The following is a 17,809-nucleotide window of genomic DNA, read 5'->3' as shown; positions in this document are numbered from 1 at the left end:
AAATAAATGAATAAATAGTAAATCCTCAAGAAAGGTTTAGTGCCTTGTATTGTTAAGTACAAGGCCAGGATGCTAACGACAGCATCATGGAAACTTATTTTTCCAGAAATAAAAGAGCCAGAAAGAGGTTGAGAGCTCAGGGGTAGTGAGTCCAGGAATCAAAGATATCAATCCTAATGGACCATCAGAGCTAACCTTGCACACATTCTTTCAGCAGCTTTCTCTGGCCTGTTTTTTCCCCAGGGCCAAAGGTATTGCTGCCAGGAAAGACACTTAAAGTCCTTAGGTCTAGAAGGTTCCTGGGCATGACCAAGGATCTAACTTTCTTCACAGGGAGAACACAGTCTAATAATGTGGTGCCTTAACCCATCATGGCCTAAAATAATAAAGGCCTCATCTCCTTTCCATTTTTAATAAACACCACAGGAGGAACATCCAATAAACTTAATATTGTGGTATTAGAATGTGCCTGTTCCAATCTATCAGAGCAACCCATCTTACCACCAAATTTCACCACATCATACATTAGTACTCGAGATAAAAACTGTCCTGCTGCCAGTGATTTCCTCTGAAACAGAAACAAATCATTGTACAGCTAAGAAATCAGAAGCAATACACATTCTGGCTGCAAAGCCAAGATATTCTCCTTCTTAGGACTGTGTAGCACAGGACCCCTGTCTATAAAATAATTTGATTTTAAAAGTATGTTTTGGCAGGAAGTAGTGGCTCACGCCTGTGATCCCAGCACTTTGGGAGGCCAAGGTGGGCAGATCCCCGGAGGTCAGGAGTTCGAGACCAGCCTGGCCAACATGGCGAAACCCCATCTCTACTAAAAATACAAAAATTACTCCAGCGTGGTGGCGTGCACCTATAATCCCAGCTACTCGGGAGGCTGAAGCAGGAGAATCACTTGAACCTGGGAGGCAGAGTTTGCAGTGAGCCGAGATTGTGCCACTGTACTACAGACTGGGTAATAGAGCAAGACTCCATCTCAAAAAAAAAAAATGTTTTGTGGCCAGGCACAGTGGCTCACGCCTATAATCTCAGCACTTTAGGAGGCCTAGGCAGGCAGATTGCTTAAGCCCAGGAGTTCAAGACCAGCCTGGGTAACATGGCAAAACCCTGTTTCTACCAAAAAAGATACAAAAATTAGCTAGGAGTAGTGGTACACACCTGTAGTCCCCGCTTTTCAGGAGGCCAAGGTAGGAGGATCACTGGAGCCCTGGAGGTGGAGGTTACAGTGAGCTGTGATTGCACCACTACATTCCTGCATTCCAGGTGAAAATGAGATCCTGTCTAAAAAAAAAAAAAAAAAAAAAAAAAAAAAAAAAAAAAAAAAAAAGAATATTTTGAAATGGATGGACCCATGTGAGGTTCAGTGAGTTATTAATGAGAATTGGCACAGAAGAGTCGTTTGCATATTGTTTATATTTTCTAGCTGGTACCTGTGAGGATCCTTTGCAGCATCCAAGCAACATCTCTTCCTGTTCAAACCCAGGAGCCATCTCTTCATGCATTTTATTGTCCAGTGTGCTGTTCTTGGTTAGTTGTGTCTCTCACCAAGAAGAAAACAGCAGCAGTGTTGTAATTAATCACAAGGCAGCTCTTCAGAACCTGCTCACATTAAATTATGTACGTCTTCTTGCCTCTGCAGTTCCCTGACGGTATGTTTGTAACGCTGGTTGAATTATTACTCATGCTACCACATCATCTATCCACCCTGGCTTCCTGTGACTCTCAAAGGTTGTTGCTGTGCTTCATGGATGCAAGCCTTCCCCAGAGGATGCAGGGAAATGTGAGCCTGTACAGTATTCATTTTCTGATTCTGTTAAGTTCACCATTCAGAATTTTATAGTATAAACATAGAACCAAAACCATCCAGCCGCATTTTCTCTTGGCCTCTTGAGGTGGTAACCATTGATTTTGACAGAACTCCCGCCTTCCACACAAGGGTAGGCAAGGGGTCAGTGCACAAAGAGAGAAGAGCAGTCCCGCTCCTGCAAGAAACATTCCTCCTTCATCAGGCACAGCTTAATACTGACTGGCAGAGCACCATGTAACCACGGGAGGCAAGAGAGGATGTTGATTGGAAGGCCCATTGGTGTTCAGTTTTGAAAGCCATCCTTGAAGGACTGCCTGGCACATGGCTCAAAGCATACAGCAATGGCAGCTATTACCCTGGGTGCCTGAGGCTGGGGGCACAGGGGGACGCAGGATAAAGGACACCTGCCAGCACACCTGCCACCCTCAGGTGTTATAGACAAGAGGTGGCACCACAGTCAAAACACAGACGAGCATAGGTCCACCCTGGTGGCTCCAGCCCAAGGGTCAGCGATGAGCTGCTGGTAGCCAATGCCCTGAAGTCATCTTGTGTTCAATGTGAGAGCCACCCCAATCAACATGTCAGCAGCATTCTGGTGCCCAATCCCGGGTGGGCCTGTACTGCTTTCCAGGCCACCCACCTCAGATGGGGACCCAATCACCAGTCTCTGAGAGAACCCCAAAGATGTGAATTCCAGAGCTCCTCAGGATAGCTGGTTGACTCCATGTTTGCGGTAGAGGGTCAGAGGTCATCTCAAAGGGGAGAAATAAAGACTGGGGTCCATATGGGTCTGCATCTGGGCTGGGGCATCCCACTTGGGGAACACTGCCAGTCCTAGCTGTACCAGGCCCTCAGAAGAACTTAGAAAGTTCAAGGGAGACCTTCCGAAGCACCGGGGCAAGGGGAGATCTGAGGCGTGGACCTGCAGCAGGGCTTCATTGGCCCAGTGCTGCCCCTTCCCTTCTAAAAAGGCTAAGACAGCAAAAGAACAGGGGAAGTAGTTGGGGGTCATGGAGCCAGGTACCCCATTTGCAGTGATTCATATAATCTGCAGACTCCAAAATAGTTAAAGGGCTGCCCAGAGCAAGCCCCTGAGATCCGGCAGCTTCCAACAGGAGGAGGCAAAGAGAAGATTCATGAAGTGTGCAGGGATTGGGGGAAGCACCAGGCCAGTGATGGCACATCCCAGAAAGTATCAGCAAAAATACAGATGGTGAGGGATGCGCCTTGATATGGTTTGGCTATGTCCCCACCCAAATCTCATCTTGAATTGTGGCTCCCATAATTCCCACATGTTGTGGGAGGGACCCAGTGGGAGGTAATTGAATCATGGGGCGGTTTCTCCCATACTGTTCCCATGGTGGTGAATAAGTCTCACAAGATCTGACGGTTTTATAAGGGGTCCCATTCCCTCTTGTGTACCACCATGTAAGATATGCCTTTCACCTCTGCCATGATTGTGAGGTCTCCCCAGGCACACGGAACTGTGAGTCTATTAAACCTCTGTTTCTTTATAAATTACCCAGTCTTGGGTATGTCTTTATCAGCAGCATGAAAATGGACAAATACACCCCTTTACAAGTAAAATCTGTATCCTTGATTTCCAACAGCAAGCACTGACACTGAAGGGGGTAGCCTTGGCAACAGAGGCCATGAGGGACTTCAGTGAAGCAGAGGAGGCTGATCAACAAAGGGTCCACAGAAAGAAAATCCTTGGGGAGTGGACCTGTGCCAGGCACTGTTCTAGGCAGAGATGGAGACAATATCTGTGAGCAAAACAGAAAAAAAATCTCTGCTCTAAAAGAGTTTGTATTCTAGTGGGGGAAGACAGGGAATCAGCAGGATAAAGAGAAAACTTAGAAGTAAACTTTGAAGATGGCAAATGCTGTGGAGAAATAAAAAGCAAGGAAGGTGAACAATGAGTGCCGCCATTTTCTACTAGGTCGTTCAGGAAGTCTTCAGTGGAAATGGGATTGGAGCAAAGATTTGAAGGGCAAAAAGAATACTGAAATAAATGTCTTGCGGAAAATGTGAATTGATTTAGAGTCCACTCCACTGGTTTTTCATTAAGTGTGTCAAAATGATGATTAGAATGTGCATGTGTTGTTAGAGTATTAACAGTTACCCTTGAGGCTGCTCGAACACCACTAACAAGACAAGTATCTCACTGTGAAGAGGCAGACATGCGGCTGCTGTCGGGAGTTGTGCTGGCCAGGAGCCCCCACCCAGCCTCCCTAACCCCAACCCTGAACACCCCTACTGTTGGCTGCATCTTTGTCCTTGGACACCCGGAATGCAATGTTGTCCAGCAGCTCAGAGCCCCCATCTGTGAAAGAGGGCAGTGTCTCAGCAGCTGGCTGTTGAATAGGTGTACAGGTGTAGGCCACTTCCAGACCCACAGTCAGGAGTTTTTCATTGCGCTTGTCCCCTGGGGGACTTCAGGATGCACCACCAGACCCACTTCCTCCCTCAAGTGGGTCCTCAAGGAGTCCTGTCCAGGGTTAAAAGCATCAATGGCAGCAGCACGTCATGGGTCACAGTAAACCAGGTGGAAAACTGAGCTCAGGGACCAGGGAATGTATCCCCAGCAGGGTGCTAGTGGTTAAGTTGCCTTTGAAACCTCCAGGGGAGAAGAGGCTCCCCACTATTTCCCATCCTTTACGTAGAGAACATTTTCGGGCTCCTAGACCACGGGTGGCTGACCTGAGGAGCAGTCCCCATTGCAAGTTACTGATGGCAAAATAATGTTTTTATCAGGGATGGAACCAGGTGGCAAATACAGGATACTTTGGCCATGGAGGAAGACTGCAGAGAGAGCCTAGACCTCAAATGACTTTGGGGAATATAGATGGGCTAATCAAAGTGTCCCATCCAGGGCTCTGTTCTTGAGAATTGCAATAGAAGGAATGAGAGAATAAAAATCAAATGCAAAAAGGAAAGGCCACTTGGTTGTGGATTGGAAGGAAAAACTTTAGGAGTTAGAAGACTATGACCTGGGCTTGGGTGGGTCATTTAAAATTCTAAAGCCTCAATTTCCCCATTTGAAAGTGAGAGTTATACTTGACAATCTCCAAATTCTCACTCACTTTTGATATGTCTAATCTATGCTTCTCTTGAATGGCTCATCATAATAGATAAAGGAGTGAATTTTGGGGAACCATTGCCAAAAATTAGATGTAAAATTCCTTCTTCCCACTAATCTGTTGGGAATTCAAGGATTGCAATTCCATTTCAGTACAGCCCTCTTTGCCACATTTGCTGAGAGAATACAGACCATTCTCAACAACTCAACTGTTGACGTCCAGAAAGGATTGCAGTGTATCTGTAGGGATGCTAAGAGATTGTGAAGGCCTTCTGAGGAATGCACAGACAGACTTCACTTAAGAGCTCAGTTTCCTCAGGGAAAATAAATGAAAGAAGTTCCAGGTTGACAAATAGCAAGGAAATAAAAAGGAACTTACAAGCTCCAGAGTCATTTTTAAAACATGATCGGAGTTCATGACACCGGCTGCTGTTACAGCATTCAGTCGGGGTATGTCACTTCCGCATCAATGTCGTGATTCAGAACAGTGGGTCTTTGTTGAAATCTGAGATTTCTTGGGTAAAAGTATATCATCAGGTTTGTATGAGGCTAGGTGTTACTTGTATTTCAAGCCTCAAAAGCAAATAACATTCAACTCATGTAAAATTTATTTTTTCTGATTGTAAGTCATAACAGTCAAAACCAAGCATATTAGGAAATTTTGGATGGTATTTAAGTTTCTGAGAAAGGAACAGCACAATGATTTGATAGGTAAGATTTAAGGATTACCCAGCTGTGAAGTTGCTGAGAGCTCAGCCTCATGTGTTATTTTTAAATTTGTAATAAAACACATTTATTTTTTAAATGGTATTGCTAAACTGAGAGTTCTACCATGAAATGACTAAATCCTGGTGACTTTAGGTCTAATCTTAAACATTCTTTGCATGTTCCAAATTAATTTAATGTGAATTAATTAATTAAAGCTGAATTAATTAAGCAAAGGTGAATTCATTAAATAATTAAAGGTGAATTCATTAACTAATTAAAGGTGAAAGTCTCATTTTGAATAATTTACTCAAGATTTACAAACCCTCATGCAGAATCGGTCTCACTCCTCCAGAAGCCAAGAATCACATTTACATCAGTGTCCCGCCCAGGAAAGGCACCTTCCCCATGCTTTGTCCCCACTCCACTGTAGTTTCCTTGGGTTTCCCCTTCTGCCAGACAGACCATGGGCTCACCAGGGAAGAGAAAGAGAGATGCTCAGCCCCGAGGCTGCTGGACTCTAGCTCCTCAACTCCAGCTACTAGCCAAATGGTAGCATGGCCTGGCTTCTAGATCAACACCCAGTGCCCTCCGTGTACTCTCGGGTTGGCCTTCTTGAGTACAAATTTTAAAATAATCACTAGCATGAGGAACTCATAAGATCACAAACTATAAGAAAATGAATTAGATGCATAATCCAGTTTTAACTTGTTTAGGGGATTAGTCTTAGTAGATGGTGTGATGGCTAATATTGACTGTCGACTTGATTGGATTGAAGGATGCAAAGTATTGTTCCTGGGTGTGTCTGTGAGGGTGTTGTCAAAAGAGATTAACATTTGAGTCAGTGGAATGGGAAAGAGAGACCCACCCTTAATCTGGGAGGGCACCATCTAGTCAGTTGCCAGCATACCTAGAATAAAAGGAGGCAGAAGAACATGACAAAACTAGACTGGGCTAGCCTCCCAGCCTACATCTTTCTCCTGTGCTGGATGCTTCCTGCACTCAAACATCGCACCCCAAGTTCTTCAGCTTTCGGACTCGGACTGGCTTCCTTGCTCCTCAGCTTGCAGATGGTCTATTGTGGGACCATGTAACTGTGTGGGTAAATACTCCTTAATAAACTCCCATATATATTGCGTATTGTGTGAGTCAATGCTTCTTAAGAAATTCATATATATATATGAGCTTATATATCCTTATAAACTTATATATATATATCCTATTAGTTCTGCCCCTCTAGAGAAACCTGACTAACACAGATAAAATGAGATTTTTAAAAGTAGATGCTTTTCTAGGTCAAGAGCAACCAAATTTTGGCAATTTCACATGACTTGAACTCTACTTAGGAATCTTTCAATTCTGGATTCTCTGTCTTCTTACCTGAGTTTAACCTATTCCTGCTCTTCCTGAGCTTCTCAGAATATGCCTTCAGATTCCACCATCTATCCTTAAGCCAGTTGAGTTCCCACTAAGCTCTTCTAGCCAACCCAACATCCATTCCATAAACATTCATTGAGCACCGGTTCTGAACCAGGGAATGCTGCAGACACAAGGTCAGATGTAAGTCTGTCTTAACCTTTGAGGAATTCAGTCTAGTGAGAAACAGAAACTTTAAAAATGTACATAATTAGGTTAATGATAGAAATATGTCCAAAGTGTGGAAGAGAATCAAGAAGCATCATGCTTATGGGAAAGAGTAAGGAAGATTTCAAAGAAGAGTTTATATGTGGATTGTGTCCTGAGAGAACTGTAAGATTTCCTGAACAAACCCAAGTAGGGAATGCATTACAGCAGGCGCGATGTGAAATCTGGGCTCTGGAGCCATGAAAGAACACTGAAAGTTCTGGGGAAGGGCCAGTAGCTCCATAGGGCCCAATGATAGGATGCAAGGAGGGTCTGGGTGTGGTGGCTCACACCTGTAATCCCAGCACTTTGGGAGTCCAAGACAGGAGGATCATTTGAGGCCAGAATTTCAATACTACAGTGAGCTATGATCGAACCACTGCATTCCAGCCTGGGTGACAGAGCAAGAGCTAGTCTCTAACAATTAAAAATAAAGAAGATGCAAGGAGATAAAAGGAGATTGGTGTCAGATCTTAAAGGAGCATGACGTTCTCTCCCTGAATCATGTGTTTAAGCCACAGATTTTTTTTCTAACCAGAAAAATGACGTAGTATTTATAAATTTGCAAAATTATAATTTTTTTATATTTTATGCTTTTCTTCCTGTGACCTGTGAGACCAGAATGAAGAATCAAGCCAAATGAGTAGGATGTGTAGGCTTTAAAAACTATCTTTATTGTTTTTTTCTACTTATAAAAGAAATACAGATTCATTCTAAGTAATTCAAACATTTTAGAAATATACAACATAGAAATCAAATGCTCCCTGTAATCCAACCTCCCTGACCCAAACCACTGTTACTACATCTGTTGTAGATTTCTTTATACTTTTATTTCAATGGCAAAAACCACAATTAGTTTTGCACCAACCTAATAGTTTATAACATATTAATATGTTTTTTCCATACCAGTAAATACAGAGTTACCTCATTCTTTTTAGTGGCATGTAATATTTTATTACATGTATTTGTTGAATTAGACCTTATGTTGTGGACATGAGGATGTTTTCCATTTTCTTTCTTTCTTTTTTTTTTTTTTTTTTTTTTGAGACGGAGTCTTGCTCTGTCTCCAGGCTAGAGTGCAGTGGCTCAGTCTCGGCTCATTGCAACCTCCACCTCCTGGGTTCAAGCGATTCTCCTGCCTCAGCCTCCCAAGTAACTGGGACTATGGGCATGTGCCACCATGCCCAGCTAATTTTTGTATTTTTAGTAGAAACGGGGTTTCACCATGTTGGCCAGGATGGTCTCCATCTCTTGACCTCGTGATCCACCCACCTTGGCCTCCCAAAGTGCTGGGATTACAAGCATGAGCCACTGTGCCAGGCCACATTTTTCATGATTATAAACAATCCTGGGATGAACACCTTTTTCCATAAGCCCTTATAAAGTTGTGAAGGTGTTTCTATAGGATACATTCTTAGAAATCCTTCCGGAAACTGATATGAAGGGAATAACCATTTTTTATTTTAATGAGTATTGCCAAACTGCCATCATAAAGGTTATATCAATTTACATCCCAACAGTGTGTGGTCCCCAACTTCCCTAGGGCTGTGGGATTTTATAGGCAGTCTGTTCTCATCAGAGAGACTGTAGAACCTCGAGACTCTTCATTTAACTCTGTGAATGGCTGCAGTTCATACATTTCTCTGGTGGCTGATATGTTAACATTAATAGCAACTCGAAGGTTCGCCCAGAAAAGCCCACATTTACGCCTATCCTTGGGCCATTCCAAGTATGCTTTTTTTTCCAGGAGAGTTTTCAGTTTATGACACCTTGTGGGAATGCAGTAGAATGGAATGGGTTCCAGTAAGATAAGAATTATATGATCAGAATTTTCATGGAAGAGATTGTGGTGGGCAAAGTAGAATTCATAATGGCACCACTCATTCTGGACAAAGTTGGGAGACAAAACAAAGATGGACTTATAGCTTTTCTCAATGAAGCTTACAATATTTTCACTAATGCTCTTGCCAGGGTCAAAGTATCTTTCATAAAGGCAAATCAAGATAGAACCATCTTCTTTCTCTAGATTGGGGATCAATTCATTCTTCACCCACAGAGAATCATGTTCACTGTATGAAATAAATGCGTGGAATCGGACATTTCTCTTGAGTTGTTCTTGAGTTGTCTTCCTAACCCTGTGCCATGTTTGTGTGCATTGACCTAGCATCCTGAAATACCAGGGCAGATCGAAGTGGAGACAGCAGAAGGCCACAGCCAACCCCAGAACTAGCATGATAACCACAATGGTGACAATCAACAGAGCTGTGTTGCAAGATAATTCAGGGAGATGAACATCTTTTAACCGAGTGCCCCTTAGGTTTAAAGGGTATTCACAGGTGTAAGAATCTGACCATCCAACCATCATGACCTCTGAATATGTTTCAAGCTGAATGAACTTTTTTAATTCACAAGTACACCGGAATGGATTTCTTCCTGCATTTAGAGTCTTAACTTCCTGGCAGCTCTGAACAAAATCCAGAGATGGGCTGAGAATTAAGTTCATTTCAATGTTCAGAATTGAAAGTCTACTGAAATGACTGCACCCAGGGAGATCAGTTAGGAAATTAAAAGCAATATTTAGCTCTCGTAAGGCCATCAGATGAATAGTCTCTTTAGGTACAGTTTGGATTTGGTTATTATTTAGGTCAAGTATTTGAATACCTTTGGGCAAGCACCTGAAGACAGAATCAGACAATTTATTGTATGACAGATTCATGTTGACCACAGTTTCTGGCCATGAGCAATTTTCATCATTTTTATGTTGTAATAGATTTTGACTCAGATCCAAGTGTTCCAAGGGTGTGTTGTTAGCAAAGCAACTCACTAAAGAAAGTGTCTCCAGTTTATTGCTATTCAAAATGAGAGTTTTCAAGTGAGGCAGTTGGATAGTTCTTTTAAACAACTCGTCTGTTAAGATATTATTGGCAAAATTTAAATATTGGAATTTTGTAGGATAATTAGGGAAAAGCATATGTGGCATTTGTGCATTTGATATTGTCAGGTTTTCTATGTCCATTTTGGTCAAAAGCAAATAGATGTTAGCCTGTTGAATGTAAAACACTCTGAAATGTACATGCTCCAATTTTATAGTTCTCATTACAGTATTTGAGTAGTCAAATGAATTGTGGTCAAGATAAGCCTTACCACCAAAAGTCACATTTTGGATCTGAAAGTGTTCCACTGATGTATGCCAAACAAATTGTAAGATATGGAAAAGGTCGTCCCAGAGTAAATCAACTTTATTAAGTAATAGAACTGATGTCTTAGCATTTTCTAAACTAATATTTCGTTGCATTTCATAACTTACAAATTGGCTTTTGCCATCTATATTTGTCATTTCTAATATTTTTGAAGTCTTGATTCCATCACGCAAAAGAACCCAGAAATTTGTGTCCATTGGTAAAACAATGTGCAGTTTTGTCGTGTTTAAGATGGGCAGGCTACCTTCTTCATAATGAGAAAGAGTTCTGAATCCTAAGAAGACAGTATTTAGATGCAGATGAGCAATTTTCTGGAAATCTGATTTTTGTATTTTTGCCCCACTCAAACCTAGGATTTCCAGTTGTGACATGTTGCCAGCTTCCTCACAGATAGGCATGGTGTCAAAGTCATTAAAAGAAAGATCTAAATACCTGAGACCTGCCAGTAAATACCAAGTTACGCTCTTCAGTCTGTTATTAGACAAATCTAAATATCTTAACTCCTTGTTGAATTCAAAGGTTTTGAGATTCAGCTGTTGAATTCTGTTATGGTGTAGAATCAAAACTTTCAGTTTGGAGACAGAATGAAAATCTGAACTCTGGAGTTGAAAAAGGAGGTTATAGGATAAATCCAGTGTGGTTGTGGCTGGGGTCAAGTCTGCGGGAACCTTTCTTAGAGACATGTTGGAGCAGTTGGTCATCAGTTCCCTTTCTTCTGGAAGCTCTGGAGCCTCGCCCTCTACTGTCATAACAATACTACAAAATATGTAAATGTTTCTGATGAATCTCATTGTATTTCCAAGGATTTTACCACTGATTTCCTCATATGAATGATGAAGATGAGCTCAAAACCCTAAAAAGACAGTATATAACATTAGGTTTTTATTTGGTTAAATCCTGTAGGACTTTTATTTGTGAAAAAAAAATGCCAACATCTGACTATATTCATCAAGAGGTTGGAATAGGGTCCCAATCTGTATGTTGGGTCTTTGACTTGATCTCAGAGCATTGGCTGAGATGTCTCCAAGCTGGCTACTGTGCCATATCTCCGTTGTTGAGGCAAGTCAGGATTCTCAGAGAGGAGAAGCATAATGGCCCTTCGGTTTAAGAACCGCATTGTCAGGTCAGACTCAACACCCTCTCTCACATCTCCTTTTGATAGCCTGAAGATTTCAAGAAAATTGAAAGTAATTTGTTTTATTACCAGACACTGTGAATCTTTGACTTGATATCAAGCAGTTATCCCTCAATTTTTGTATTTGTGGATATAGAAAGTCCCTGGAGCTAATATTGGACTTTGAACACTTACCTATACAGATGGAAGTTTCAAAACAGGAAACAAATAGGATGATTCCTGTCCTTCTGCCTCTATATGTCTTCAGGTTAGTGGCAAATGCAATCTGGATCACTGCCAAATAATAGTATTAATGCTGAGAAACAATTTCCAGGTGTGACATGTTGCCGGCTTCCTCACAGATAGGCATGGTGTCAAAGTCATTAAAAGAAAGATCTAAATGTCTGAGACCTGCCAGTGAATACCAAGCTACAATCTTCAGTCTGTTATTAGACAACTATAAATGCCTTAACTTCTTGTTGAATTCAAAGGTCTTGATATTCATCTGTTGAATTCTGCTATGGCATAGATCAAAACTTCCGGGTTAGATTTCAATGTGTCAAGACACATACTAATTGCTTTGTGTATATTATTTATTTATCACCATACTCTGTGAGGGAAGTACTATTACTCCCATTTGATAGACAAGGAAACTGAAGGATATAGAATTCTGAGGACTTTGGGAGACATGTTAAGTTTCATGTGGTTTGATTAGACATAGAACAGACGTAGTTAGAATACTAAGATTTTACAATATTCATTATTCAAGATATTTATTAAGTGCCTATTCTGCCTTTTCTATGCACTGGGGAAGTAGCAGTGAAAAGAACAGATTTCTGTTTTTACACAGCTTACATTCTAGAGAAAGGGTAATAAAAGAGAGACTGCAAACAACACAATACATTTATATGTTATGACTCACAATTCCACATGCCTGGGGAGGCCTCACAATCAGGGTGGAAGGCGAATGAGGAGTAAAGTAATGTCTTATGTGGCAGCAGGCAAGAGAGCGTGTGCAGGGAAACTCCCCTTTATAAAACCACAAGATCTCGTGAGACTTATTCACTATCATGAGAGCATGGGAAAGACCTGCCCCTATGATTCAATTACTTCCCACCAGGTCCCTCCCACAACATGTGGGAATCATGGGAGCTACAGTTCAAGATGAGATTTGGGTGGGGACCAATATCAGGCAGTGATATTGACTTGAAGGAAAAATAACTACAATAAGGGAAACAGAAAGAGACTGGGGAGTGATTTTTTTGTATAGAATGATCAAAAAAGGCCTCCCTGATAGTGACATTCATACAGAGATCTAAAGCGGGTGAAGAAGCAAGCCACTTGTTGTCTAGGGAAAGAGTATTTTGGAGAGAGAGAACAGGAAGTACAAATTTAAAGATCCTGGTGTGCTTGGAAAATGTGAGGAAGGCCTGGAGTGGAGTTAGGGGAGGAAATCAGAGAAAAGGTCAGATCTTGTTGGCAATTTTCCTCTGACTGAAATAAGAAACCAGCAGAAGATTTAGAGTCCAGGAGTGGCAGGTTCTGGCATACATTTTAGAGATTCCTCTGTTTGAGGCAACCTACAGAATGGGAGAAAATTTATGCAATCTATCCATGTGACAAAAGGCTAATACCCAGAATCTACAAAGAACTTTAAAAAATTTACAAGAAAAAACAACCCCATCAAAAAGTGGGTGAAAGATATGAACAGACACTTCTCAAAAGATGACATTTATGTAGCCAACAAACATATGAAAAAAAGCTCATAATCACTGGCCATTAGAGAAATGCAAATCAAAACCACAATGAGATACCATCTCATGCCTGTTAGAATGGCGATCAGTCAGGAGACACAAGATGCTGGGGAGGGTGTGGAGAAATAGGAACACTTTTACACTGTTGGTGGGAATGTAAATTAGTTCAACCATTGTGGAAAACAGTGTGGCGATTCCTCAAGGATCTAGAACTAGAAATACCATTTGACCCAGCAATCCCATTACTGGGTATATACCCAAAGGATTATAAATCATTCTACAATAAAGACACATGCACACACATGTTTATTGCAGCACTATTCACAACAGCAAATACTTGGAACCAACCCAAATGCCCATCAATGATAGACTGGATAAAGAAAACATGGCACATATACACCATAGAATACTACACAGCCATAAAAAAGAATAAGTTCATGTCCTTCGCAGGGACATGGATGAATGTAGAAACCATCATTCTCAGCAAACTATAACAAGAACGGAAAACCAAATATCACATGTTCTCACTCATAACTAGGAGTTGAACAATGAGAACACATTGACACAGGAAGGGGAACATCACACACTGGGGCCTGTCGGGGGATGGGGGGGTAGGGGAGGAATAGCATTAGGAGAAATACCTAATGTAGATGACAGTTCGATGGGTGCAGCAAACCACCATGGCATGTGTATACCTATGTAACAAACCTGCACGTTCTGCACATGTACCCCAGAACTTAAAGTATAAAAATAAATAAATAAATAAATAAATAAATAAATAAATAAATAAATAAAAAGATTCCTCTGTTTGTTGGGTGGAAATGACTGGGAGCCACAAGGCTGGCAGGGAAGACTCCTTGGGACACTATAGAGTAACTTGTGCCAGAGAGAATGTATCAGTGCAAGTGGAGAGAAGTGGTTAGATTCTAATTGCAAATTAGTAAACAATTTAACTACACATGTCCCCACCCCAGGCACTCTGAAGGTACCAAGGGCAGGTGATAAGTTAGTGTGGGAGTTTTTCTGCTTCCATTTGTATGTATCTGTTACACACTGACCCTCAACCTCCCTCAGACAGGTCACTCCTATAGACAAGCAGAGGGAGCAAAAGACATGCTCAACAGAAAGAGGATGGAGTAGAGAGACTTCTCTGTGCGTGTCATGCTCCCAGCATTCTGAGAGGCCGGATGGAAGGTGGGGGAGGCAGTGGGCACACCCACCCACAGGAATGCACACAAACATGGCAAGGTAACAAAGGTGGGGCAGAATCAAAACATACGGCCACTTAGAATGTTACCTCTCTCTCATCTGTATTTCTCTTCTCTAGAACCTTCCCAAGTCTGGTTTTTTCTTGAAGTAAAGAAATTCCAGAAAGCCTCTGGAGAGCAGGGAGTGGGAGGGCCACTCCCAAGTTTTCCATTAGCGGCTGATACTAGTAAAGGAAAGAGAGCATCTTATCTCTAATATTGGGAACACATACGATCATAGTTTCTTTGTGTGAACTCCCTTACATCGTAAACTTGGAGAATTCTTTTGTAAAAATATTAATTATCCACATTGATCATGTAATTTTTATATTTTGTAAACTTTTCTGGTAAGTGTTCTCAAACATCTTGGAGAAAAAGTAATAATTTTGGTAAGGTCACCATATTTAGATGATTTCTCAAAACACCAACTTTTCAGTCTGGGAGACACAGCGAGACTCCGTCTCAAAAAAAAAAAAAAAAAAAAACACCAACTTCTAAAAACATGGTCAAATGACTTAGATGCCTCTGGCCATATTTTTCTTTGCTGACATTTCAGTGACTCCCTACAGTGTAATATATACTAAAATATTATACTGCATTAATATGTAAATATAACACAGTATAATTATCAGAAAAAAACATGTGAATATTCTATTTAATTAACTTAGTTCCTGCTGGATTTTTTAACTGTTATATATTTAAGAATAAGTTTTCTACATCTACTTTTAAATATTTCTAATAGAAAATCAGTTTACAACTGTGGCCTGGAAGTGTAACTACTACTCAAATTATTGTGTTCATAGTATCTAATGTATAATGATCAACTTTATATTTTCTTTCAGTTTTCTTAAAACTATACATTAAATTTCAGAATATCTTGATGTCCATGCCACTAGAAGCAGAAAATAATTTTCCATGAATTCATGATCTCTTCGGAATGACCTCTTAGTAAATAAACTTTCGTTCATTTGTTTATCAACTGTCCCCTCTCCATTCATTCCCATGAGAGCTGTCTGTCTTGTTCACTTCTGTATCCTCAGCACATAGAATAGTGCTTGACACATGGTGCCAGCTCATTAACTACTTGTTGAATGCACATATGAATGAATGAATCCTTGTATGTATGAATTTCAACATTTTAATCCTTAGCACAACATGAGGCATAGTATGTTCTCATAAATATGTGTTGAATGAATGAATTTACGTTGTGAATTCCTGATATAGTGCAGGGCATGATGGTTAAAGAATGAGTTTGGTGGGCCGGGCGCAGTGGCTCAGGCCTGTAATCCCAGCACTTTGAGAGGCCAAGGCAGGTGGATCACGAAGTGAGGAGATCAAGACCATCCTGGCTAACATGGTAAAACCCTGTCTCTACTAAAAAAACACAAAAAAATTAGCTGGGCGTGGTGGCATGCGCCTGTAGTCCCAGCTACTAGGGAGGCTGAGGCAGGAGAATCGCTTGAACCCAGGAGGTGGAGGAGGTTGCAGTGAGCTGAGATGCCACCACTGCACTCCAGCCTGGGCAACAGAGCAAGACTCAGTCTCAGAAAAAAAAAAAGAATGAGTTTGGTTTTAGAGATTGATGGATCTGTGTTCAAGTCCAGTGTTAACCATTCATTAGCTATGTAACTTGGACCATTTATTTAATTGCTGAAAGGTTTAGTTTTATCATCTGTAAAATGGAGCCTGTGAAGAGGCATAAGACAATGTATATAAATCACTTAGTACCATGCCTAGCATATCACACTTAATAAATGGTGGCAGTTATCAGGTCAAGACTTGGGAGCAGCGAGGAAGGCATAAATGTTAAGGGGATCCCAAGGAACTCAGGAATCAAGATAATGTTTACATGAAATATTTTTAAAAATGAAAATTAATGCCAAAATTGATGTTGAACAAAATATCGACATTTGTCTTAAAGACAGGATCAGTATTACTGATTGTTTCTTTTGCCTCAGGCTCTATTATGGCTTGATAGGACCCTGGCGGTTATAATCATTAGGTTGACAAAGGTGCTTTTAATGTTATCATCTCATAGAGTGCTTAATTTGTAGCAACTGACTTTAAGCTTCTAGGTCTTACAGCCATGGCGCCTTAAGAATGCAGCAGAATCTAACTCAGTTGCTTTAGCTGGAACTCTCTGGGCTGAGAAGTCAGAGTTTCTCTTACCCACTTCTTCCTCCTGCCCAATACCACAGTCTTATCTGGGACTGTAATGGAAGAAGAATTAACTCTTTTTTAACTTCTCTTAATATAATAATAATAATAATAATAAAGGTCCTCTCAGGCAATACTTATGCATTATGACATTTTATAAAAACAACATTTATATAGAGACAGGGTCTCACTATGTTGCCAAGGCTGGTCTTAAACTCCTGGCCTCCAGCAATCTTCCCACCTCAGCCTCCCAAAGGGGTGGGATTAGAGGTGTGAGCCACTGTGCCCGGCCTCAGTAAAGCAATTTTAAAAGTAGGACGTAAACATTTTTTTTTTTTGAGATGGAGTCTCACTCTGTTGCCCAGGCTGGAGTAAAGTGGCGTGATCTCAGCTCACTGCAAGCTCCGCCTCCCAGGTTCAAGTGATTCTCCTGCCCCAGCCTCCTGAGTAGCTGGGATTACAGGCACCTGCCATCACGCCCGGCTAATTTTTGTACTTGTAGTAGAGATGGGGTTTCATCATGTTGGTGATGTATTCTATCAATAGTATATATATGTTAATATCATACCCCTACTACTATGTTAAAAGCAGGTAAAAAACAGGGAATGACCTTCCTTAATACATCTTTAATACCTTATCATTTAAAAGCCCAAGTTAAAAGACATCATCAAATGACAACTAGAGTTTTACCAAAGAATATTTAATCATCTAATTTCTCTTTTCCCAATGATATAAAAAATAGAAAAGAGATTAAGAACCTATTGAACGTTGAATGATCTTTGCAACATAAGTGTAAGAATGACTTCTTTTTAGTATTTCCTATGTATCTGACATGGAGCTAAGTGTTTTCTGTCCATTATCTTGTTTAATCCCTCAACAACTCCACAAAATGGCGGCCATTATTACTCATATTTTACAGATGGAGGAGCTAAAGCCCAGAGGTAAAGTAACTTGCCCAAGATGGCCAATTGAAGAAGCAGAGATTTGAACTCAGACCTGTTTGTTTCCTTCTGGATGGTAGCTAAACCCAAATGGAAGGCACCTCAAACCTTGAAATGAGGTAGCTTAGGATGTAATCACATCCTAAGGACCAAATCACCGAGGT

The 17,809-nt window shown here is 41.0% G+C and overlaps 1 protein-coding gene across 1 annotated transcript; it reads right to left on the bottom strand.

Annotated features, from left to right (window-relative positions):
* Window positions 1–1,369: 1,369 nt before the first annotated feature.
* TLR10 (toll like receptor 10) lies at window positions 1,370–14,002 on the bottom strand. Its single transcript, XM_073012467.1, has one exon. It carries the CDS (start codon window positions 11,221–11,223, stop codon window positions 8,788–8,790), a length of 2,436 nt encoding a protein of 811 aa, XP_072868568.1. The 5' UTR covers window positions 11,224–14,002; the 3' UTR covers window positions 1,370–8,787.
* Window positions 14,003–17,809: the final 3,807 nt, after the last annotated feature.

The sequence above is a fragment of the Chlorocebus sabaeus genome, chromosome 27 (assembly GCF_047675955.1).
Source record: "Chlorocebus sabaeus isolate Y175 chromosome 27, mChlSab1.0.hap1, whole genome shotgun sequence".
Classification (NCBI taxonomy): Eukaryota; Metazoa; Chordata; class Mammalia; order Primates; family Cercopithecidae; genus Chlorocebus; species Chlorocebus sabaeus.
This window is presented reverse-complemented; position numbering and strand designations above follow the sequence as displayed.

Excerpts from the sequence above, each read along its gene's own strand:
- TLR10 (XM_073012467.1), bottom strand. The coding sequence starts at position 11,223 with ATGAGATTCATCAGAAACATTTACATATTTTGTAGTATTGTTATGACA.